Here is a 22,505-nt window from a genome sequence, read left to right as displayed (position 1 = left end):
TTTATCTCTCAGGGCAAAAGGATGCTGGAGAAAGTAAATCAGCTTGCACAGAGCAAGCCAGAAGTGGGAAAACACAGAAGCAAAAAATCAGCAGGGCAAGAGCTGCCCATTCCCCAGCATAAGGCCACTGGGAAGGAGAGAAATCCCAAACCACCACCAGCCCCTAAGGGTTTAGTACCTGTAACTCAATGCTTCCTTGTGAGGAGTGATGGTAATGGCATCAAAAACTCCAAACCCTAGCATAAAAGTGACTTAATTGCTCTGAAAGCAGAAAACACAGTAAAAGCAACAAGCAAATGAGCTTATGTGCTTTTTGCCATCTCCAGCCCTTGATAAACATGTGTTTTTTGCCTTTTGCTTCTGAGCTGAATGATACTGGACTAATAGAATTGCCACAGGATGATGGGATAGATGAGGAGACAAGCAGAAGGTTAATTAGATCAGGGAGCTAAAAAGGCTGGGAGGTCATTTTTTGCTAAGGAGAGCTTGTGTTGCCCCAAGGCAGGGATGTCTGTGGGATAGAAAAGCCTGTTGAGGCAGAGACTGAAGTGCTGGGTTGGGAGATGGATGGATGGGGGAGGGAGGATTGATGGGCAGCTGAGCAATGAGGTCACTGGGGCTCTGTGGGGGCTGAAGGGGAAAGAGGAGCAGGAGCAGAGAGAGCATCTCTTTAGTCACAGACCTGCCAAAGGGCTCTTTGCCCATTTTCCCAGATTACACCTAAGTAATTAATCCTAAGAGATACATTCAAGCCAACACTCAGTGATTTAGGAGCAGTGTAGATACCTAATGTCCACACATTACAGCTTTTTTGGTTGGTTCTTTGAAATGATTTAGCTTCCAGATTCACCCCAGCTCTCAGCAGTGCACACCTCCAGGCTTCCCAGCTCCTTCTGCCATCCTTTCATTACACTGTTTTAATGTTTCAATCCAAATGCAAATTAGAAAGGTGATAACCTGAGTTTGTCAAGCAATTTAATAACATCAGTCCTTCTTGCCTTCAAAATAACTCACTTGAAATCTTGCTCTCCTGTGTGCCCTACTCTAGGTGGTCCTGCTCTGGCAGGGGGGTTGCACTGGATGAGCTGTCAAGGTCCCTTCTGACCCTTAAGACTGTGATTTTAAACCACTGTTTCCTTTCCACCCTTTCAATCCCTATCCTGCAATGTGCCACATGTTTCAGCTGCAATTGTTTACAAGCAAATGAAACTCCTTTCTGATTTATTTCACCATCCTGGGACTTGTTTGCTAAACTTTCAGCTAAATGATATAGAGTGGCACAGTAACAGTATGTTTTTTACTCCAGAGAGTATTTTTTGGTTTAATGGTTCTACTTTTTTACTTCCAAAACATCTGCAATCTATTTTGGTGAAGTGTCTTAACAAGAAGAACTGGGTAACAGTTCACTGAGTGGCACATTAGTCTTGTTTATATCCAGAAGAGATATAAACACTAAGGGCCAAAGGCCACCCCAAACACATGGCTTTAAATGTCTCTTTTGGACAGCTGCTCTTCAGAGCCTTGGTAGTTGTGTGTGAGTGATAGAGAACTGATCCTCCAAACTTAAATCACACCACAGAGGAGTGTCAAAGTAAATATATCCTCTTTGTACACTGACAAAGCTAAACTAGCCAAGAATCTAACCCTGAGCTATGAAGGTGTTCAAACAGCATCTTGGACTCAACCTGTGCCTTGTGTGCTGCTGTTTCACTGGCTCTATTCAAGCATTCCTGGAAGAAACTGCAAATATTCCCATCATGAACTCCATTAAGTCAGTATCTTGTGTAAGTTTCCCTGCCATTTCCCCTAAGAAGAAATTCAAACATAAGAAATTCTCTGCATCACACACAAAGAGTTTCGCAACCAGTCCTTATCAGTGCCTTCAATGAGCATGTCCTTTAAGGTTCCTTCAAGCAGCTTGACAGACATGTTATTTTTCATCACAAACCAAACTGAGCCAGAGATAGGCAGCAAATGCCACGTCAATGCTATCATAACAGAACAGAATTCATAGAATCATATAATCATAGAATGAGAGAGGTTGGAAGGGACCTTTAGAGCTCATCCAGTCCAACCCCCCTGCAGAAGCAGCTCCCACCTAGATCAGGTCACACAGGAATGTGTCCAGGAGGGTTTGAAGACCTCCAAGGAAGGAGCCTCCACACCCTCCCTGGGCAGCCTGGGCCAGGGCTCCCTCACTGAAACACTGAAACAGTTTGGCCTTATGTTTAATTGGAACTGTTTGTGTTCCAGCTTCATCCCATCACCCCTTATCCTGTTGCTAGATACCATAGAAAAAAGTGCTGCCCCAACCTCCTGACACCCACCATTTAGATCTTGGTAACTATGAATGAGATACCCCTCAGTCTCCTCTTCTCCAGATTGAACAGCCCCAGGGCCCACAGCCTTTCCTCAGCAGGAAGATGCTCCAGTGCCCTGCCTGGCCTGCTGCAGGTGGTTGTTCCTCCCCAGCTGCAGGACTCTGCCCTTGTTGAACCTCAGCAGTTTCCTCTCTGCCCAGCTCTCCAGCTGGTTGAGATCTGGCTGACTGGCAGCACAGCCTCTGGGGAATCAGCCAGTCCTCCCAGTTTGGTGCCAGCAGGGAACTTGCTGAGGGTCCCTCTGTGTCCTCACCCAGGTGCTTGATGAAGATGTTGAACAAGACTGGCCCCAGAACCCATCCCTGTGCAACTCCACTGGCCACAGGCCTTCAACTCCATTCTGTGCCATTGATCACCCCCCACTGGGCTCTGTCATTCAACAGCTCTCCATCCACCTCACCTGCACTCATCCAAGCCACACTGCTTGAGCATTCCATGTACTCCATGTTCTGAATCACCTGATCATAAACTTGAAGCTGTGCTCCTAGTGCTGAGGATACCATCTCTCCTCCAACACTCATCAAAGGCCTCAACTCTTAAATAATAAAGTTGTTTGGTATTTCTGTTTTAGCTCTTTGAACTGACCTTTTATTTCAGGACAGGTTTGAGGATGGTATCTTCCATTCTCACTGCTGCAGAGGGTTTTCTTTAATATGATTCACAATCAAAAGAGAACAAACAATCCCTTCACATACTATTTTTTGCTGAAGTCTGTGCACAAGATTTCAGCAGTATTGTGCACATTTATTTTGCTGCATTAGGCATGTTGCAGGGCATCCACCCAAAACCATTTATCTTAATTTCAGCAATTTCCAAACCTCTCCTATTCCTTCCTGAAGTTCTCTCCTCCTGAAAGTCTCTCCTACTTCTCCTGCTGAGGTTCACCAAGGGCAAGGGCAGAGTCCTGCAGCTGGGGAGGAACAACTCCCTCCAGCAGGCCAGGCTGGGGGTGACCTGCTGGAGAGCAGCTCCAGGAGAGAGACCTGGCAGTGCTGGGGGATAATAAACTGACCATGAGCCAGCAACCTGCCCTCGTGGGCAAGAAGCCAATGGCAGCCTGGGGGCATCCAGCAGAGTGTGGGCAGCAGGGCCAGGGAGGTTCTGCTCCCCCTCTGCTCTGCCATATGTGCTGAGGCCTCATCTGGAGCCCTGTGTCCAGTTGTGGGCTCCCCAGCTGCAGAGGGACAGGGAAGTGCTAGAGAGAGGCCAGCACAGGGCCACCAAGATGCTCAGGGCACTGGAGCATCTTCCTGCTGAGGAAAGGCTGTGGGCCCTGGGGCTGTTTAGTCTGGAGAAGAGGAGACTGAGGGGGGGGATCTCATTAATATTTACACAAACATGTTCCTATGGGACCTGATCTTGGTGGGCCCTGCTCTGGTAGGGGGGTTGGACTGGATGAGCTTTCGAGTTCCCTTCCAACCCTTAAGACTGTGATTCTATGGCTATGCTTCCTCAGACAGACAGGGACTCCCCAAAGGAACACTGAGAAGAACTAGCAGGGACTCAAGTCACAGAAGACAGCAAGAAGAAGAGCCTGAGAGGACTGCTGCTACAGTCTCAGACTAACGACAACAATTTTAGACCCTGCAGTAAGTTACAGAACACTGGAACAATTGGAATAAACAGTGGTTATGATCAATGCTGTGATTTCAAAATTGGCAGCTGGCCAAAAATGTTCCTGTTTGGATTCAAAGGAATGATTTTTCAAGTGATTAGAAGTCAAATAATCAGTGACATTAAATGACCAAACTTCTGCTTCCTAAAGTAGACAATCCACAGGAGATTATGAGCACATTGATCTCCTTTCTGCAGTGTACAAGTGCAGCTGTGCTACCCAAAAGAAAAGGATGGGGAGGGAGGGCATCCAAACAAATGACAACAAGGGGAAGAATAGTCACACTGGATACAAATAGTACTTGTTCTGCAGTCCTGAGGAGGTTCAGGAAGTCAAGGCAACTGGTGACAAAGCAGAAGCAACGGTGAGGCTTTCAGAGCACTGCATATTTCCCTTTCTGAGAAGCTCTCCATAGCATCACTGAAGTTCAAGTGCTTTTTGCATAGGGCTGACAAAAAAGGCATCTCTTGGCCTCATGTGCACATTAAGACATGGGAACTAGGATTAGGAAAGAACTGATTTATTTTCTACAAGTGCAATCCCTTCTTCTGCTGTTATATCTGATAAAATGAACATTGAGGTTTCTGTCTCCAACAAGAGTTGAAATGAAATAATGGTATTGCAGAAACACTGTAGGAAACAAAGCAGGACAATTACTGAGCACTTGCTCTAGACTTTCAAATATTTGGGAGTAAATATCTGTATCAGAAGGAGAAAGGGAAGACTAATTGTCATGGTTTGACATGACAGACTTTTCTGGTAATGGGGAAGGGGCTGTAAAGATGGCTCCTGTAAGAAGTTGCTCGCAACTCTCCCCAGCTCTGAGCCAGACCCACTTCTGGGGCTGAGCCAATTAGATGCCTCCACGATCACTTTTTAAGAAGAAGCTGGAAGAGGAGGTTTCTTCCTCCATCTTCTTCCTTCTTCTGCCCCTTCTTCTGGCTGGTGCTGGTGCAAGGAGTAGGAACAGTGAGAGAAACAACCATGCGGACTCCAAGGTCAGTGACGAAAGAGAGGAGGAGGTGTGCTGGAGCAGAGACTCCCCTGCATTCTATGGAGAGAACTGGTGAAGCTGAGATTTATTTGCATTTCTTTAAAGACTCCGCATGAGCAGTAGAGACTCATTTTGATAATGATCCTGTATCAGGGCAGAGACTCATTTTGCTAAAGCTGGCCCCAGACCAGGGGCAGCGATTCACTTCATTAAAGGCCCCAAGCCAGGGACAGTGACTATGGCTGGAAGAGGCCTTGTCCCGAAGGAGGGGCCCTTTATCACTATGGCCGGAGCAGGCCGTGTCCCGATGGAAGGGACCCAATATCCACAGCTGTAACTGTGGGGAGGAACCCACGACAAAGCAGCTCATTAAACTTATGCCCAGAAGAGGCCTTGTCCCGAGAGAGGGACCCTGCAACTGCAGAAACTGCAACCGTGGCAAAGAATCCACGCCAGAGATATTCACCAAGGACTGCGTCCTGTGTGAGGGACCCTGTATCGGCAGTAGCCGCAGCTGCTGGGAACAACCCACGCCAGAGAAGTTTGTTAAGGACTGTGTCCCGGGGGAGGGACCCCGTGTTGGAGCAGAGGAAGAATGCCAGGAGTCGTCCTCATCTGAGAAGACAGAAGCAGCAGAGCCCATCTGTGAGAGACTGACCACATCCCCCATTCCCTGCCCCCCTGAGACATTGAGGGGGGAGGAGGTAGAGATATTGGGAGCAGTGAGCTGGGCCCGGGAAGAAAGGAGGGATGGGGGAGGGAGATCTTAAAGTGCTGGTTGTAATTTTCTCATCATCCTACTCCCTTTTTGCTTTTATTCCCTTCCGTTTCTTGTAGAATAAACTTTCCTACTTTCCTCTCTAAGTCGAGTACTGGAGTCTGTTTTGCCCAGAACCATAATTGGCAGTGAGCCCTCCCTGCCCTTGTCTTAATCCAATCCTGTGGAACTCCACTGGCCACAGGCCTCCAACTCCATTCTGTGCCATTGATCATCCCCCTCTGGGCTCTGTCATTCAGCCAGCTCTGCATCTACCTCACCTCCACTCATCCCAGCCACACTGCCTGAGCTTTCTGATGAGGATGTTGTGGGAGACAGTGTCAAAAGCCTTGCTGAAGTCAAGGTAGATGCCATTCACTGTTCTCCCCTCATCTAACCAGCTAGTTATGCACTCATAGAAGGCATCAAGTTGGTCAAATAGAATTTCTTTTCTCCTCCTTTTATCCCTCTTTATTTTTCCCCAGATAGGTGAAAACCAATTATAAGTTTAAAGGGAAGTTGATTGTTAATAGATCACATTAGGAAGCTCCGAGAATATCACGTCATCTCAAATCACTCAACAGCTAAAACACATGACAATTGTATATGGATGTTGTATTATTTTCAGTTCTTGTCCTCAGCATCTCCCCTCTGACAAGAAGGTTCAATAAACCCCAAATTGAAAACCTAGTCACTATTTTCCAAGCTGCAACTTTCAGTTTGCAGCAAACTCAGCTGTAAATGGTCTATGGTTAATCCCAGACAGACCCTCATCTGATAACTCTACAACTGCTTTCACTATTCCTCTCTCAGAAACAGATTTTCAGACCAGGATGGGGATTGTTTTGGTTTTTTTTACTCAGAGGGGTTAAGTTTTGGATGGTTAATCCAGGAATTTATTCTGAAGCTGTTTTAATCTCTGAGTAGGACAAAAAAAAAAAACAGCACTGTCCTCCTAAGAAGAGCACAAGGGAAGTCAATCGCTTCCATAGCAACCAACGTACCAAACTGCCACAACTCTCTTCTGCAATTAGGGTTGATCACAACAATTTTTCATTCCCTTCAGGTCAGTGGGCTTGCTAATGCTGGGCCAACCACAAGGTTCACCCGTGAAATCATTTGTCAGGCCATGGTTGGTTTGCTTTCCTTCCCAATTCATCAGTGGCTGATAGGACAGAGGTGGGACATGGATTCTGCTGGAGGAATTTGTTTGTAGAACAAAAACCACACATTCTACAAGATGAAAAGAAAAGAAGCAGCAGCAGCAGCTTGAGATGTCAACCTCAACAATTTTTTTTAACCAAAGAAAGAGAAAAAGGAGCAGTTGAGATGAACAGAAACGACTCTGTGATGGTAAATCACCCTGTGCTGGCTGTGGCTCTACGTAACTCAATCAGGGATGGAAACAGATGCCTGCCAGTTTCATGGAGGAACAAGCAAACATCCCCTGACCAGGCACTTGAAGATTTGTATCCCAAAAGAAGAAGAATTTAATCAAAGAGAATGTCATAACACACTTTAACCTTTTTGCAACACGCCAACAACATAACAAATCACGCAGAACGCAACCGCTGATGGAAGGCCAAAAGCAATTACCTGAAAGCATCAGCCATCTCAAATTGTTCCCAACAGGTTTCCTGAGTGCTCAAAACATGTTGTAGCTACCGTGCTAAAAACCAAAATGCAGGTCAAAGAAAGGTGCCCTCCTGATGATACATAACCAAGCAGGAACAAGAAGGCAAGACATCATTTGGGAACAAGGAGCCAGGACATCACACAAAGGAGCACCAGGAGGCAGAAGGAGAGTGATATGATGAATTTGGGGAAAAAATATATCACATATTAAATTATGAATCATCAGACCATTACAGAAAAGGTTGAAGTGTCAAAGAACAGAGGTTTGAAGGTCAATTCCTGCTCTTTCATGTTATTCCACCTTAAAGAGTGACAATGGCCACATGAGTATCATCCCCAAACTGTCCCAGCGTCTTAGGAAACCTGACAGAAAGGGAAATGCAAATACATCTGCCAACCATTGCCTACAGGATCAGAGCAGAGGCAGGCAGGGGGGATGGATCCAACTCCTTTCAGACCCTCCTGATAAAGTCACTACTAAGTTAAGAAACAAGAAACAAACTGCTCCTCAATAGACACTCTAAGTCAAAAATGGGCCTGACTGAACTCTGACCACTGCAATCAGAAAAACTTTCACAGATCTACAACTCTGATAGAAATGACTTTTCTCAAACTCTCCAAACAGCCTTTTTGTCATCATCTTAAATGCAACAACTGTAAAACGTGGCTTATCATCTGCTTTCACTTAAACAGATTCATCTTAGAGCATTTCATCATCTTCTTTGGCAAAACAAAGAACATCATTCCAAAACAACTTTTATACCAAGCTGAAAGCTTTGCTTGTGTCCTTTAGAACTTGCCTCCAAAGGCACTAGTCACCTAGATCTTCTTTCTCCTTCCTCAAATATCTGGAGCACCAATATCTTACACCAATTCACACTCTAAGATGTCAAAAGCAAGCAGTAACTCCCTCCAGCAGCAGCAGCAGGTCTGCAGGGTGGTTGCTCAGGAAACCACCTCCCTGGAATGTGCCGAAATTTGTCTTGAAGCCTTCAAAATAAACATTTTAAGCATTGAGAAAAACCTTCATCTCTAAGGCATCTCAAATGGAAAGAAATCTTTCTATATGCAGGGGAGATAATGTTCTCTCCTCCTTGCTATTTTGTGTTTTCAACTGCCTTTAAGTGTATAATTCATTACATTACTTGTCAGGGATCACTTTACAAAGCACTCCACCTCCACTCAATTGGAAGGCTCTAACATATCTTCAGCCTGATTTTTTTTTCTTTATCTCCGGTCAGCATTCCTGGAGCCACTTGGGATTTAACACTGTGTGCTAACACCCTTCACAGGATGCACATGTTTTAGAAAGGGGGGAAAAAAATAAGTCCACCACTGAAGAAAGGAGCTCTGTTTCCCTGGAAAACCAACTAAAGGCAGGCTTTGTGACAGTCCAGAGTAGGACTCAGCCCCTCTTCCTTCACCTTCCCATCACTCCACTCAGACTCAAAGTTCTTTGGATTCAAGAAGTTGTCCAGATCTTTGTTTCTTTTCTTCTTTACACAAGAATCCTTCCCAAGCCACCTACTTCTTCCCATGGTCTCATCCCCTGAGCTGCTTTAATCCAGCCATCATACTACAGGCAGGTAAAGCACAATCCAGTCCTACCATAGCAGATGTTTGCAGCTCTTTGTGAGGGAAAGAAGGGATGAGCAAGAAAACCATGCATGCCACAAACCTCCTTCTACAGCAGCTTCACAAACCTTCCGCAAGAGATTCTTTCTTCCACCTTCACCTGCCTGCTAAACACAAACCTGGCTGGGCTCTTCAGAAGCTGGAGTCCCTGGATCTGGGCAAACACAACCTTCCCAGGTAGTGAGGTCCTGGGCACCCTGGATACTACCCACACATTTTAGCAACCTGAAGCAAATCTGAACCCCCTAATTTGAAGTTTCTATCTTTATCCCAAGCTACTGCTGTTCATTAGCACATACTACAAAAACTCTCTCTCACTTTCCTTCCTTCATGTTTCTTCAATGCTTCTTCAAGGCAGCAGCAAACACCACTCTTTCTTTTCACATCACTACATTATCAGAAAGAGGAGGAGATGAAAAACCAAAAGCAACCCACAGCTCTCATTTTCAGAGCTGCTCCTGGCCTTGCTAAGAGGCCTGCCCTTCAAAGCACCCTGGCAAGCAAAGACAGAGACATACACAACTGCAAGACATAACACAAGACATAAGAATGTGGAATTTAAGGCTTTTTAAGCCAAATTTACAATTCAATTAGAATCCTCTGTGGATGCAATCATAATAAGTTTGTAATTATTAACAATTATAAACATGACAGCAGAAGCTATTTAGTCAGAAGAAGAAAGGGCTGCAACAGCAACATTTGCATTGTAATTCACAATGAGTGAAAAAGAGCAACTATGGCCTCAAAGGAATAATTTCTAAGCACAGGGACTGTCTCTTTTCTTCCTAAGGCAACTCCTCTTTCAAACATCACACATGAAAGCAAACCTAAGTTCTACATTTGGACACCATTCAATTAATTCCCTCAAATTGTGACTATAAGCTGAAATAATCACACTCTAAATGACTCTTAGGGAGTCATTTATTAATATGACTTTTTCCACTGTAGCTACAGGTTTAAGAGGAAGATATCACATGTCTATATATTTATATGTCCCATCCTTTTACCTGTATTGAATATGGGTCCCTTTGGTTCATAAAGTAGGTAAAAGCAGGGGAGGAAAGTGCAGAATTCAGCAACCATTGCACTGAGACACTTGCTCGGTGCCAGTTCCAGTCTGCTGAGTGCAGATCCCTCCACCACAACCTCCAGCCCTCCCCAGATTACCACTTCCCAGTTAGGAAGAATGTGGGAAATTATACAGAGTCGGCAGCATGGTGAAGCTATATAAAGATTTAAGGGTCACTCACACATCTGCATGAGCTCTGTCTGGGCTTGAAGGTATTTATGCAACTGCCTGCCTCAACTGTCAGACACATACAGGGTTAAACCAGGGAGGGACACGACCCATTTCTATTTATGTTTCAACCAGAGGCCTCTAGCAAGATGTATACTTAAAAGAGTAATTACTCCAGGATACATCAATTAGAAGATGTTTCTTTTCAAAGGAAAAATCAAATCAAAGACAAGCAATATTCTTGGATGCAGGTAAACAAGATGCCATCGTTTTGCATTAGTTGATTGAATGAGAGCTCCGAAATGTGGTTTTATTCCAGCCTCTCTAAAGACCAGCATTAACAACTAAGTATGTTAATTGGATCATTTTTTACCTTTTCAAAACCAACTCTCCAGATCTTCCCAATTATTCTGAGGGGAGAGCAGCCACACACAAAACTGCAAGTCACAGAAATCAAAGGGTGTCAATTGGAAACTTGAATAAGTATTAGTTTCTAAGTCAATGAAATTTGGCTGAGGAAGGTCCAATCAACCACTTAAGGAAAAGGAGCCATACTACACCTAAAAATACTTCTGAGTTGGAATTACCTCTTGTCCCTCTTTTAACACAAAGCCTTTGCATGCAGCTTACCAGGGCAGTATGCATCAACGTCCAGTTTCTGTGCTGAAGAAAGTGTTGGTGAGCCAAGCTCAGACTCTGGGATACGAGGGCTCTCAACAAACTTTGCTTTCCTCAAAGGGGCTAAGGAGAAAATGGAGGGGGAGGGGGAGGGGGAGGGGGAGGGGGAGGGGGAGGGGGAGGGGGAGGGGGAGGGGGAGGGGGGAAGAGAGAAAGAGAGGTCATGAGTAAAGGAAATAGCAAGCAACAGATGGAAGCACTTAACTAAACAACACTGTCAGACTCATATCAGGTTACCCCCTTTTTTTTTTCCTCCTTGCCAGAAATTATCTGCATTCTTTACAAAGGAGATGGCTCTTGTTAAAGCTTTCAAACTGTACAGTCTTACTTTAAAGTGTGTGAGTACTGAGGCACATTCTTGATACTCTTAAATACTTCCTTTCCCCCCTCCCATTTTATTAACTATTTTGTTTCACAGGAAGCAAAACCAGGCCTAGATTCAGCAACTACAGAACAGGTAAGATGACAGAGAGCTAAACAGAGCCAGGGTTTAAGAGATTTCAACATCTTTCAAATGAATACACAAATTCTGTGCTTGGTTAATTGCTTCCTTTGACCATCAAAATTTGAATTTCCAACTGCTCTGAACGTCTGACCAAACAGATTTGGTGCTCAACAGAAAAGATCAGATTAAAGCTAAAGCTAGACAAAAAAAAAAAAAAGCCTTCCACTTTTACCCTTGCAAATCCAGAAAAGATTCCAGAGGTGTAAATAAAGAGCAGGGAAAAGGTAAAACTGTCTGTAACAAAGCTGTATTGATCACTAGAGCAATTGGATTTTTCTGCATGTTCTAACAGCCTGAATTCTAAACCACACACAAAGTTCCGTGTGACCTTTATTTCTGACTAAAGAATTACTAAAACACTTTTGTTAGTGAGTTTTACAATGAGTATTTCTGCCAGAGCAGAGATATAGAACTAGTAAGTTATGTGCAGTGATTATTGTATTACATTTCCAAGTTAAACTCACATGCCCACTAAAGTGAAAGGCTAATTTGAAAAGCTTAGTCCTTACTGTGGGTCAGCATGCTTCATGCCTCTCTGATTCTCAACATAATAGCCTCAATTTACATCACTTATATTTATAATTCTCTGTTCTGCAAATTAAATTTGGGATCTGAAACTAAAGATGAGGAGGGGAATGTTTGTTCTTGTGCATCTCCTGTAATAAAAGCCCAACAGTTCAAATGATGACCTGTGAGGCTGCCATAAATCTGTTTTTAAAAAGCCTGAATGGCTGGTCTGCCCTTGGACAAGGCTTAGCATTTCTGCTAAGAATAAGCTCCCCCCTTTCTGTACCTAAATAGGTGCTAAACACCCTCCTGATTCTCTTTCTCTTAATGATCTAGCCCAGGAGACTTGATCTGATAAGGAAAAACAGGTACACAAGGAAATCCTGGATGAATATTAGATGTATGTACAGCCCATTCCCTTCTGGAGTCCACAGGGGCCTGTAACCTGAGCCAGGCCAGGCAGGAGGAATGCCAGAGAGACTGGGCAAGATAAGGGCAGCCTGAATCACAGAATCTTAAGGGCTGGAAGGGGCCTGCAAAGGAGCAGCAAGCAACCTACATCACAGAATCACAGAGTCTTAAGGGCTGGAAGAGACCTGGAAAGCTCATCCAGTGCAACCCCCCCTGCCAGAGCAGCACCACCTAGAGTAGGGCACACAGGAACTCATCCAGCTGGGTTGGAATGTCTCCAGAGAAGGAGACTCCACAGCCCATCTGGGCAGCCCCTTCCAGTGCTCCCTCAGCTCAACAGGGAAGAAATTCTGCCTTGTGTTGCTTTGGAACCTCTTCTGTTCCAGCTTGTACCCATTGCCCCTTGTCCTTGGACATCATGAGAATAGCCTGGCTCCATCCTCCTGACACCCCCTTCTCACCCTTAGTCCCACCAGCACATGAAGCTCACGGATGTGCTGCCCAGCTCAGACACACCAACTAATGCTAAACATCAATTGTATAGAAAGCCCCCTCAAACCCCACAGATGCACACACAAGCACTCTATCACCTTGCAAATTGGCCAACACCAGTGAAAAAATTATTCACAGTAACGATCTTGTACCGGATACCGATGTAATGAAAACATGTAAATATTGAGAAGATCATTACTATGGCATGAATATTGTTTAGAAGAATAATTCTGCACAGGCCAATCCACTAGTATTTTTGAACTGCAGTTTCAACAAATAAGTTTATTTCAAGTGTTTTTCCATGGCCCCAGTTAACAGTCATTTTTATAATACACATTAGAAATAAGTCATCTTTTCTTTCTTTATCATTTCTGGCTAAGCCTAGAAGCATAAATCATCCAGTGCAACACTTGGCAACGTTCATTTTGTTCTGAAATACAGAGAAAACATGGTTTTCGTAGTTCAAGAGATGTTAATGGCTGCAATGGGATTGTCACCAGAAGGAACTGCACTAAAGATTTGAGTTACTAACTCAAAGAGCAAAAGGAATGTAACGCGGAGAGAGTTTATGATACCAACTGTGCTGCTTTCAGTGTGGACTCAGAAGTCTGCAGAAGATGCGGAACCTGCACATTTTGATAGATCAGCACCTAACAGGTCAGCTCCTATATGGGTTTTACTTCTGCAGCTCTTCTGGGTCTTCTTCCCTCCTGACCAAGGAGCCCACCCCATCTGCTGACATTCACCTGAGTAATTCCTGCCTTCTCCAGACAACTGACCTCCAAGAGCAGAAGCAATCAGCTTGTGGATACACCAAGCTGAATCGTCGAGTGTTTCTCTTAAGGACAACAAAGAACCTAATCTCAAAAACTAGGTGAATCCTCACTGTACTGCAAATTTAGCCATACACATCATTTTACAGTATTCATGGGTTTTATTCCCCAAAAAGCATGTGTAAAGTCTTAAAAAGGCATGTTACCACCAGACAACATGATTTAAAGACAACAGTTTAAAAGGCTCAAGTCTATATAAGTGTAACTGCAGATCAGGAAAAAAAAAGCCACAGAGCAATAGTTTCTTCTGTTTCAGATATTCTGAACCTGAAAAACACAAAAAAGCCTCCTAACTCATATGTAACCCAATTACATGACAGGAGGATTTTCTTGTAAAAGAATTAAGCACTCCTGACTCCTGTCCAAATGAAGATTATCCTGCAAGATTCATATTTTGGCATTAGGTTTCTCCTAGAATAAATAATAACTAGAAATTACATAAATTCAGAAATTGGTTTTGACATTTTTTGGCCAAATGTTAAAGAGTAAGATTGATCTTTCTCTAAAAATTAATTTTTCAGTTTGCCTGGGTCTTGAGCATCCTCCTGTGAGCACAGGCAAATCTTATGATCAAAGTCACAAGGTGAGCATTTGGCACACACCATAAAAACTAACAAAATGTTTGAAGTATTCTGTATCTGCCTCTGTCCATTAGGATCTGCTGTAAGATTTTCTGTATGGAACAGACCAACTTTAGGCATTAAACAGCATTGAAATAGCCTTTCCTGTTACACAAGTGAAATGTTTTGAACAGAGACTGGTTATTTCTTCTATAATGATGCATTTGTTATGACCCTGCAAGCTACCATAAGAATAATACAAATTAAGTGGTCAGTAGTTAGAAATCTTGTCTTTCTAGAACTGCAAAATAGACATTTAATTAAAAAAAACATACTGGCCACAAGTACAGAATCACAGAATGGTGGGGGTTGGAAGGGACCTCTAGAGATCATCCAGTCCAACCCCCCTGATCTAAGCAGGTCCATCTAGATGAAGCTGCACAGGAATGTGTCCAAGCAGGATTGGAAATCTCCTGAGAAGGAGCCTCCACACCCTCTCTGGGCAGCCTAGGCCAGGGCTCCCTCAGCTCAGCACTGAAACAGTTTTGCCTTATGTTTAAGTGGAACTTTCTGTGTTCCAGCTCATGTCCATTACCCCTTGTCCTGTCACTGAACACTACAGAAAAAAGTCTTGCACCATCCCCTTGACATCCATCTTTCAAATACTTTTAAGTATCAACAAGGTGCCCCCTCACTCTCCTCTTCTCCAGGCTGAACAGTCCCAGATTCTGCACCCTTTCCTCATAAGAAAGATGCTCCAGTCCCCTGATCATCTTGGTGGTTCTCACTACTTAAGAGGGACATCCGCAGCGGAAGAAGAGGCAGAAGGGAGGTACAAAATGGAGGTGAACATGTAGACCCCACAGTCAGAGAAGTAGCAAGGAAGGAGGAGCACTGGACCAGAGACCCCTCTGCAGCCCATGGGGAGAGAGTAGCTGTTCCCTTGCAACCCAGGGAGGGCAATGGCAGGACTGAGAGTCACCAGCAGCTTCGGGTGACTGTGCCCAGATGGCAGGAGACTGTGTGAGGAGGCGGCCATGACGCAGGCCGTGCTGGAGTGTCTGCAGGCCACAGAGGCCCAAACAGGAGGCAGAGAGGAGCTGCACATAGGAATAACATATGCAAGACTGTGCAAGACTGCAGTGTTGTGAGGGACTGGTGCCTGAGCAGGGGAATGGTGAGGAGTCCTCCTGTCTTGAGGAGAGACAAGAGGCAGGAGCCAGGAAAGGACAGAATGAAACCCCCATTTCCACCACACCAGGATCAGGGCTCTGAGCCTGGGAAGAGGTGGGGGGAAGGTGCTTTTCATCTAAGTGCCACTCTGTGGTGTTTTCTGTTCTGTTCTTGGTTGATGGGGATTGTTTACTTTTGTTTTCTTCCCCAAACTGAGTAGTCTTGTCTGTTTTACGAGGGACCATAAGTGGCAATTCATAGAATTATAGAATGGTCTGGGGTTGGAAGGGACCTTTAGAGATCATCTAGTCCAACCCCTCTGCAGAAGCAGGGTCACCTAGATCAGGTCACATAGGAACATGTCCAGGCAGGTCTTGAAGACCTCCAAGGAAGGAGACTGCACAACCTCCCTGGGCAGCCTGTGCCAGGGCTCCCTCACCTGAACAGTGAAAAAGTTTTTTCTAATATTTAAGTGGAACTTTTTGTGTTCCAGCTTCATCCCATTACCCCTTGTCCTGTTACTATCTACTATAAAAAAGAGGGATGTCCCAACCTCCTGACATTCACCCTTTAGATATTTATAAATGTTAATAAGATCACCCCTCAATCTCCTCTTCTCCAGACTAAACAGCCCCAGTTCCTGCAGTCTTTCCTCATATGAAAGATGTTCTATACCCTTGATCATCTTGGTGGCCCTGCGCTGGACTCTCTCCAGAACTTCCCTGTCCCTCTTGAGCTGAGGAGCCCAGAACTGGACACAGGACTCCAGATGAGGCCTCACCAGGGCAGAGTAGAGGGGGAGAAGAACCTCCCTGGCCCTGCTGCCCACACTCTTCTTGATGCATCCCAGGATGCCATTGGCCTTCTTGGCCACGAGGGCACATTGCTGGCTCATGTTTAGTTTATTATCAATCAGGACTCCCAGGTCTCTCTCTGCAGAGCTGCTCTTCAGCAGTTCGACCCCCCAGCCTGTACTGGTGCATGGGGTTGTTCCTTCCCAGATGCAGGACTCTGCACTTGTCCTTGGTGAACCTCAGCAGGTTCCTCTCTTCCCAACTCTCCAGACGGTTGAGATCCCGCTGAATGGCAGCACAACCTTCTGGGGAATCAGCCAGTCCACCCAGTTTGGTGCCAGCAGGGAACTTGCTGAGGGTCCCTTTGTGCCCTCATCCAGGTGCTTGATGAAGATGTTGACCAAGACTGGCCCCAGAATCCATCCCTGTGCAACTCCACTGGCCACAGGCCTCCAACTCGACTCTATGCCATTGATCACCACCCTCTGGGCTCTGTCATTCAGCCAGCTCTCAATCCACCTCACTGTCCACTCATCAAAGCCACACTGCCTGAGCTTTCTGATGAGGATGTTGTGGGAGACAGTGTCCAAAGCCTTGCTGAAGTCATGGTAGATGCCATTGGCTGCTCTCCCCTCATCCAGCCAGCCAGTTATGCACTCATAGAAGGATATCAGGTTGGTCAAACAGGATTTCCCCTTGGTGAAGCCATGTCGACTCCCCCAATAACCATCTTATCCTTCATATGTTCAGTGATATCATTCAGGATGAGTTGTTTCATCACCTTTCCAGGGATGGAGGTGAGGCTGACCGGCCTGTAGTTTCCTGGGTCGTCCTTCCTGCCCTTTTTGAAGACTGGCATGACATTGGCCTTTGTCCAGTCCTCAGGCACCTTGCCTGTCCTCCATGATTGTTCAAAAATGATGGGAAGAGGCTTAGCAATCACATCAACCAGCTCCCTCAGCACTCTAGTATGCATCCCATCAGGACCCATTGACTTATGAGCCTTAAGCTTGGCCAACAAGTCTTTAACCTCTTCCTCTTCCACCCAGGGCAAGTCCTCTGCTGTCCTGGCCATCATGTTATCCTTGCCAGACTGGGCTTCCCGAGGGCCAGCCTTGGCCGTAAAGACTGAAGCAAAGAAGACATTCAGTACTTCGGCCTTCCCTGCATCCTCAGACACCAGGGCACCCTCAGTGTTTAGCAGCAGGCCCACATTCCCCCTCACCATCCTTCTGATGCTGATGTACTTGAAAAATGCCTCATTACTGTCCTTAACTTCCCTGGCTAAATTTAATTCTAGAAGGGCTCTAGCCTTCCTAGTTGCACCTCTGCATGCCCTGGCAATGTTCCTATACTCTTCCCAAGAAGCCAGCCCCTGGTTCCACCTCTCATAGATGGCTGCTTTCTGCCTGAGTTGTCACAGCAGATCCTTGCTCATCCATGGAGGCCTCCTGCCTCCTTTTCCTCCTTTCTTGCGCATTGGGACACACTGATCCTGGGTTTGGAGGAGGTGGTGCTTGAAGATTGACCAGCTCTCATGGGCACTTCTGTTTTCTAGAGTCATATCCCATGAGATCCGTCCAAGTAGATCTTTGAAGAGGCTAAAGTCGGCTCGCCTGAAATCCAGGGTCACGGTCCTGCTTTGTGTTCTGCCTCTTCCACACAGGATCTTGAACTCTACCGTCTCATGGTCACTGCAGCCGAGGTTGCCTCCAACCTTCACATCCCCAACCAGGCCCTCTCTATTCGTCAGTACCAGGTCCAGCAGCACACCCCTCCTTGTTGGTTCCCCGATCATCTGCAACTGGAAGTTGTCATCAACAATCTGTAGGAACCTCCTGGACTGCGTGTGCTTGGCTGTGTAGCTTTGCCAGCAAATATCAGGGTGGTTGAAGTCCCCCATGAGGACCAGGGACTGTGATCATGAGGCAGCTCTCAGCTGTTTGTAGAAGGCCTCGTCCACATCCTCCTCCTGATCAGGTGGCCTGTAGCAGACTCCTACAACAATATCACCTGCCTTGCCCTGCCCATTAATTTTTACCCATAAGCACTCTGCCTGCTCCTCATCCCCACCCAGGCACACATTAATTGTTCTCTCACATAGAGAGCAACTCCACCTCCACGCCTTGTCATTCTGTCTTTCCTGAACAATATATAACCCTCCATGGCTGTGCTCCAGTCATGGCAGCTGTCCCACCACGTCTCTGTGATCGCAATGAGGTCATAGCCCCGCATCCGCACCCACATCTCCAGTTCCTCCTGCTTATTCTCCAGGCTGCATGCATTGGTGTAGAGGCAGCGCAGGAGCTTACTCAAACACATAAGTTTCCCTGGGCGGGTGCAGGAGGTTTGTGCCCTCCCAATTGAGCCCTCCCTGTCCTTAGGGAGTTCCAAAGGCCCTCAGTACTTATGGCTGATCGTGGTCCTTTGTTCCCAGAGGGGCCTAAACCAGATGTATCACTAATGTAGCAACTGAAATGTAAATAGCTAGTTATTTTAAACAAATACTGCATGGTTTGGGGGCTAGTTCCCACAGTTCTTGGCGAGATCAATCCCCACTGCTATCCAAACCAGTAGAGCAAAACTAACAATCTTTCCTTCATATAAAATCCACATTTGACTTTGACAGCAATGAGGAAACCCAGGGTAACTCTAGAGTAGGAATTAACCACATGATGCAAAACAATTACCAGCGTAAGCATTCAGTGGGTTTAACCAGATGGCTCTTTTCTGACGCTTTCTGCAGCAGGTGGCCTATCTATCAGTGGGGACGAAGACATCAATTATTTCCTTCTCATTTTTCATGCTAAATCTCCTTTAAATCCACACAGACACTGGAAGTACAACACTGTCACCAATGACTGAATCCCAAGCTTCCAAACAGACTGGGGTCTAAACTAGTTTTAAAATGGTATAAAATGTAATTTTTGGGAAAATATCTGTTTGGAAGAAATTGCTCTTTGGAAAAGGAGGAATTGTGTTATCTGGGATTCAGGACTGCCTGTTGATTATTAACCTGTGGGCAGATTCTTACACTAGAAGAGCCATATAATGGAAGATACAGTAGATAAAATGCAAAGATCTGCTGAGCCTCAACGCTTCTTCATCACTGGAGATGGAAGATGCTCCCTTTTCTTTTCCTCTGATGACAGAAATAACCTTGTCACCTACCACCACAGCCAGGTGTAAATTACAAGCATAGGTAAGCAAGTATCTATTTAGAACAGATGCACAGGACTGCAAGAAAGCCCTGTTAAACTAACACCAGGGAAAATATTCTATTGCAAGCTGCAAAGTTTAGCAGTCTGCAGGCTGGCTTGTTGAGAGTCTTTTTAAAACCAGAGATTCAGAGGATATGGAAAGCATATCCACTTGAGAAACAGAAACCATCAGGCCAATTCATAATATTCTTCATACTTGTATGCCCATGTTAGTTATTCCTGCAGCTCTCATTCCTGAGGTTAGAAATGAGTAGTATGGGAGGGCTGCATGGCTCCTCTGACACACAAAACACTTCAAATGTCAGGATCTGCTGATGGTTTATCCTTCGGTACATCTGCAAGGAGCACTGGGAACAATCCTGGTGCTGTTTGTGATCAATGCCAAGCATCTAAGCTACTCCCTAATAAAAATAAACCAAAGGAAAACCAGGAAGTGTTTATTCTTTCAGAGTTATTATTTTCTCTCTATTAGCACTGAGCTCTAGTTTAGCCTAGTGAGCTTCCTAATTCCATTGTGCTTCCTACGTTGCCATTTCATTGTCTCATAATTTATAGATGAGTTAGTGTTTTAATTTAAAAAAGGGTTTCTTTAGATTAAAAGGCATTGATAAAAGCAAATTATCTTGGATTAGCAATTGGCTTCATCTACTCAATTCAGTTTCAGCTCTGAAAGGAACGTTTCACCAAAACAAGGGTTATTAACATCTCATGATCTGATTGAACGAAGAGCTTTTGCAGGCAGTAATTGCAGTAGATCTGAACTCACTCCATGGCTTGATTACAATATATATATACCTGTGCCTTTGTGTCTGTATATACACCCATAATGATACAGCAGCAGTCCATCACTCATATAGAAGTAGCCCATTATCATACAGAAGTAGCCCTTCATTGCAGACAATGAAGATGCTGAAGGAAACAGCCACTATTTTTCCACAGCATGAACCCACCTCATGGGTACCTGAGAGCCTTTTCTGCTGCTCCTTACAAAGCATCAGAGAAATGAATGTTACTGTGCCCTGAGCTGCATTAACACAAACCACTGCAGCTTTCCACTGCACAGACCCACATGCCTCACCCTTATAAACACACCTGAGTTGTCCTGACTTGCTACTACAGGGAAGGTCCTGGACAAAGTAGGTCTCTAAATCCACTTTTCTCCATGGTTTTGTCCTCTCCTTGCCTTACACACACAAGTACAGCTGGGTTTCAAATACACTTTGAGTCTTCCTCTGCCAGAAGAGGATGAGCTACTAACATTTGCTATCTTTGTGTAAAAAGACTGGCTTTATCACAGACCAAAGAGATGAAAGAGTGCCATGACTGATGATAACGAGTGAGAAGCTCTGCACTGACTGTCCAATCATCCAACTGAAGATCCTGCCCAAGTCAGGCTGTGATGGGAAAAGCCTGAGCACCAGTTTGAAGAGCAAACTTCAGACTACTCCAATTTAAAAGAGAGTACAAGTGAAGGCTTTGCATACATCATCCCTTCCCCATCTTCAGTCAGTAATGTTGGCTGCCATGCCAAAGGCTGACTCACGTCCCAGTGGCCACGTAATGCTGCAGAGATGAGATTTTATTGAAGTCTCTCTAGTACTCAAATGTTTTTAAGTACTGCAGTGCTATTGATCCACGGAGCTCCTGGAACAAATAACTGTCAGATTCAACACAGCTGGACTACACCCAAAACACGAGAGACGTAGCTTTCAGTGCTGCCTCTGATCCTCAGATGACTCTTTCTTCTGCTGAGGTAAGAGCCACCAAGAGGGAAAATTACAATCCCTATCATTATTTTTCTTGCTGTGGCACTAATACATCAGCCTATGTGCAATTAGGATTTGTTAGGTAACAATTGGAAAGAAAACAAGGCATTCCAATCAAAATGGCGAAATGACAGGTTTCCATCCTTCTTTAGATAATCCAGTATTACTTTACAGAACCCACTGTGAAACGGTGAAATTTTTCCCCCCTCATCTGTTATTTCAGAGTATAAAAGCTTTTGTAATTGCATTTTAAAGCCTCTCTCATCACACAGTTATCACAGCATCAAGGGTAGGGCAGAATATACAAGCAAGGGAGAACAATGTGTTGTCTGGAAAAGGTTCCAAAACCTTTGGAAAACACCCATGTTTAGTTTAGGAGATTAGGTCCGGAAACAAGAAAATTGAAGGAAATGAAGGTGGAAAGAGGAAAAGATCAGAAAAGGCAGGAAAAGAGTCTAGTAAGCTGGTAATAGAAGAATAACAATGGGAAAGGAGAGGTAAAATAAGCAACTGTCTTGATTGAAAACAGTCTTTTTTGCCTGTTACTCTTTCTGAATTGTCTATTGTTGGCTTTTTTGGTAAAACTGAGGAATAACCTTCTCCAAAAGATGGTTTTCTGAAATCCTGTGGGATCACCAAGACCTAATGGAAGATTATTTCACTCTCTCTGCTTCTCCCTAGATGTATACAGGGCACAAGAAATCATAACAAGCCACAGCAGTAACATTACAGAAAGGTATTCAGTGAGATGTGAAAGCAACAAGTCTTCCGCAAAAACATTTGAACAACATCAAATGAGCACACATCTCACTCCAATTATTACATCTTCTCCCAAATAAAAATAGATTGTTGATCAAAACCACCTTCTCTATGAACCAGGCAACTCTAATCCAGTTTCAAGGGAGAAAACAACTTGCTTTGGAAATGTTTATAGGGAAATTAAATATGTGCAGAATAAAAGAGTATCGATTTCTGTGTAAAGAGTTCAATAAGGGATGGTGCAATTCTGTTTGAAATACATTTGCATATTCAGCAGGAGAAAGAATTGCCTTAAACCTGTCATCACTTAACATATGAAGGAAAAGGTGGTTATCGGGGGAGTCAACATGGCTTCACCAAGGGGGAATCCTGTTTGACCAACCTGATGCCTTCTATGAGTGCATAACCGGCTGGCTGGATGAGGGGAGAGCAGTGGATGGCATCTACCTTGACTTCAGCAAGGCTTTTGACACTGTCTCCCATAACATCCTCATCAGAAAGCTCAGGCAGTATGGCTTGGATGAGTGGACAGTGAGGTGAATGCAGAGCTAG

General features: G+C 44.8%; 1 protein-coding gene across 6 annotated transcripts in view; it reads right to left on the bottom strand.

Moving 5' to 3' along the window:
- LOC133628672 (protein TANC2-like) overlaps positions 1 to 22,505 on the bottom strand; it is a 300,674-nt gene that overhangs the window by 135,315 nt on the left and 142,854 nt on the right. For 3 of the 6 annotated variants that reach the window (XM_062017099.1, XM_062017100.1, XM_062017103.1), the window contains exon 6: positions 10,885 to 10,995. The exons of the other annotated variants lie outside the window; for them this stretch is intronic. In XM_062017099.1, coding sequence (XP_061873083.1) covers positions 10,885 to 10,995 — 111 coding nt within the window. The remainder of the gene's footprint in view (positions 1 to 10,884; positions 10,996 to 22,505) is intronic. 6 annotated transcript variants of the gene reach the window in all.

Source organism: Colius striatus, chromosome W, assembly GCF_028858725.1.
Source record: "Colius striatus isolate bColStr4 chromosome W, bColStr4.1.hap1, whole genome shotgun sequence".
NCBI lineage: Eukaryota > Metazoa > Chordata > Aves > Coliiformes > Coliidae > Colius > Colius striatus.
Note: the sequence above shows the minus strand (reverse complement) of the source record. Positions and strands in the feature narration are given on the sequence as shown.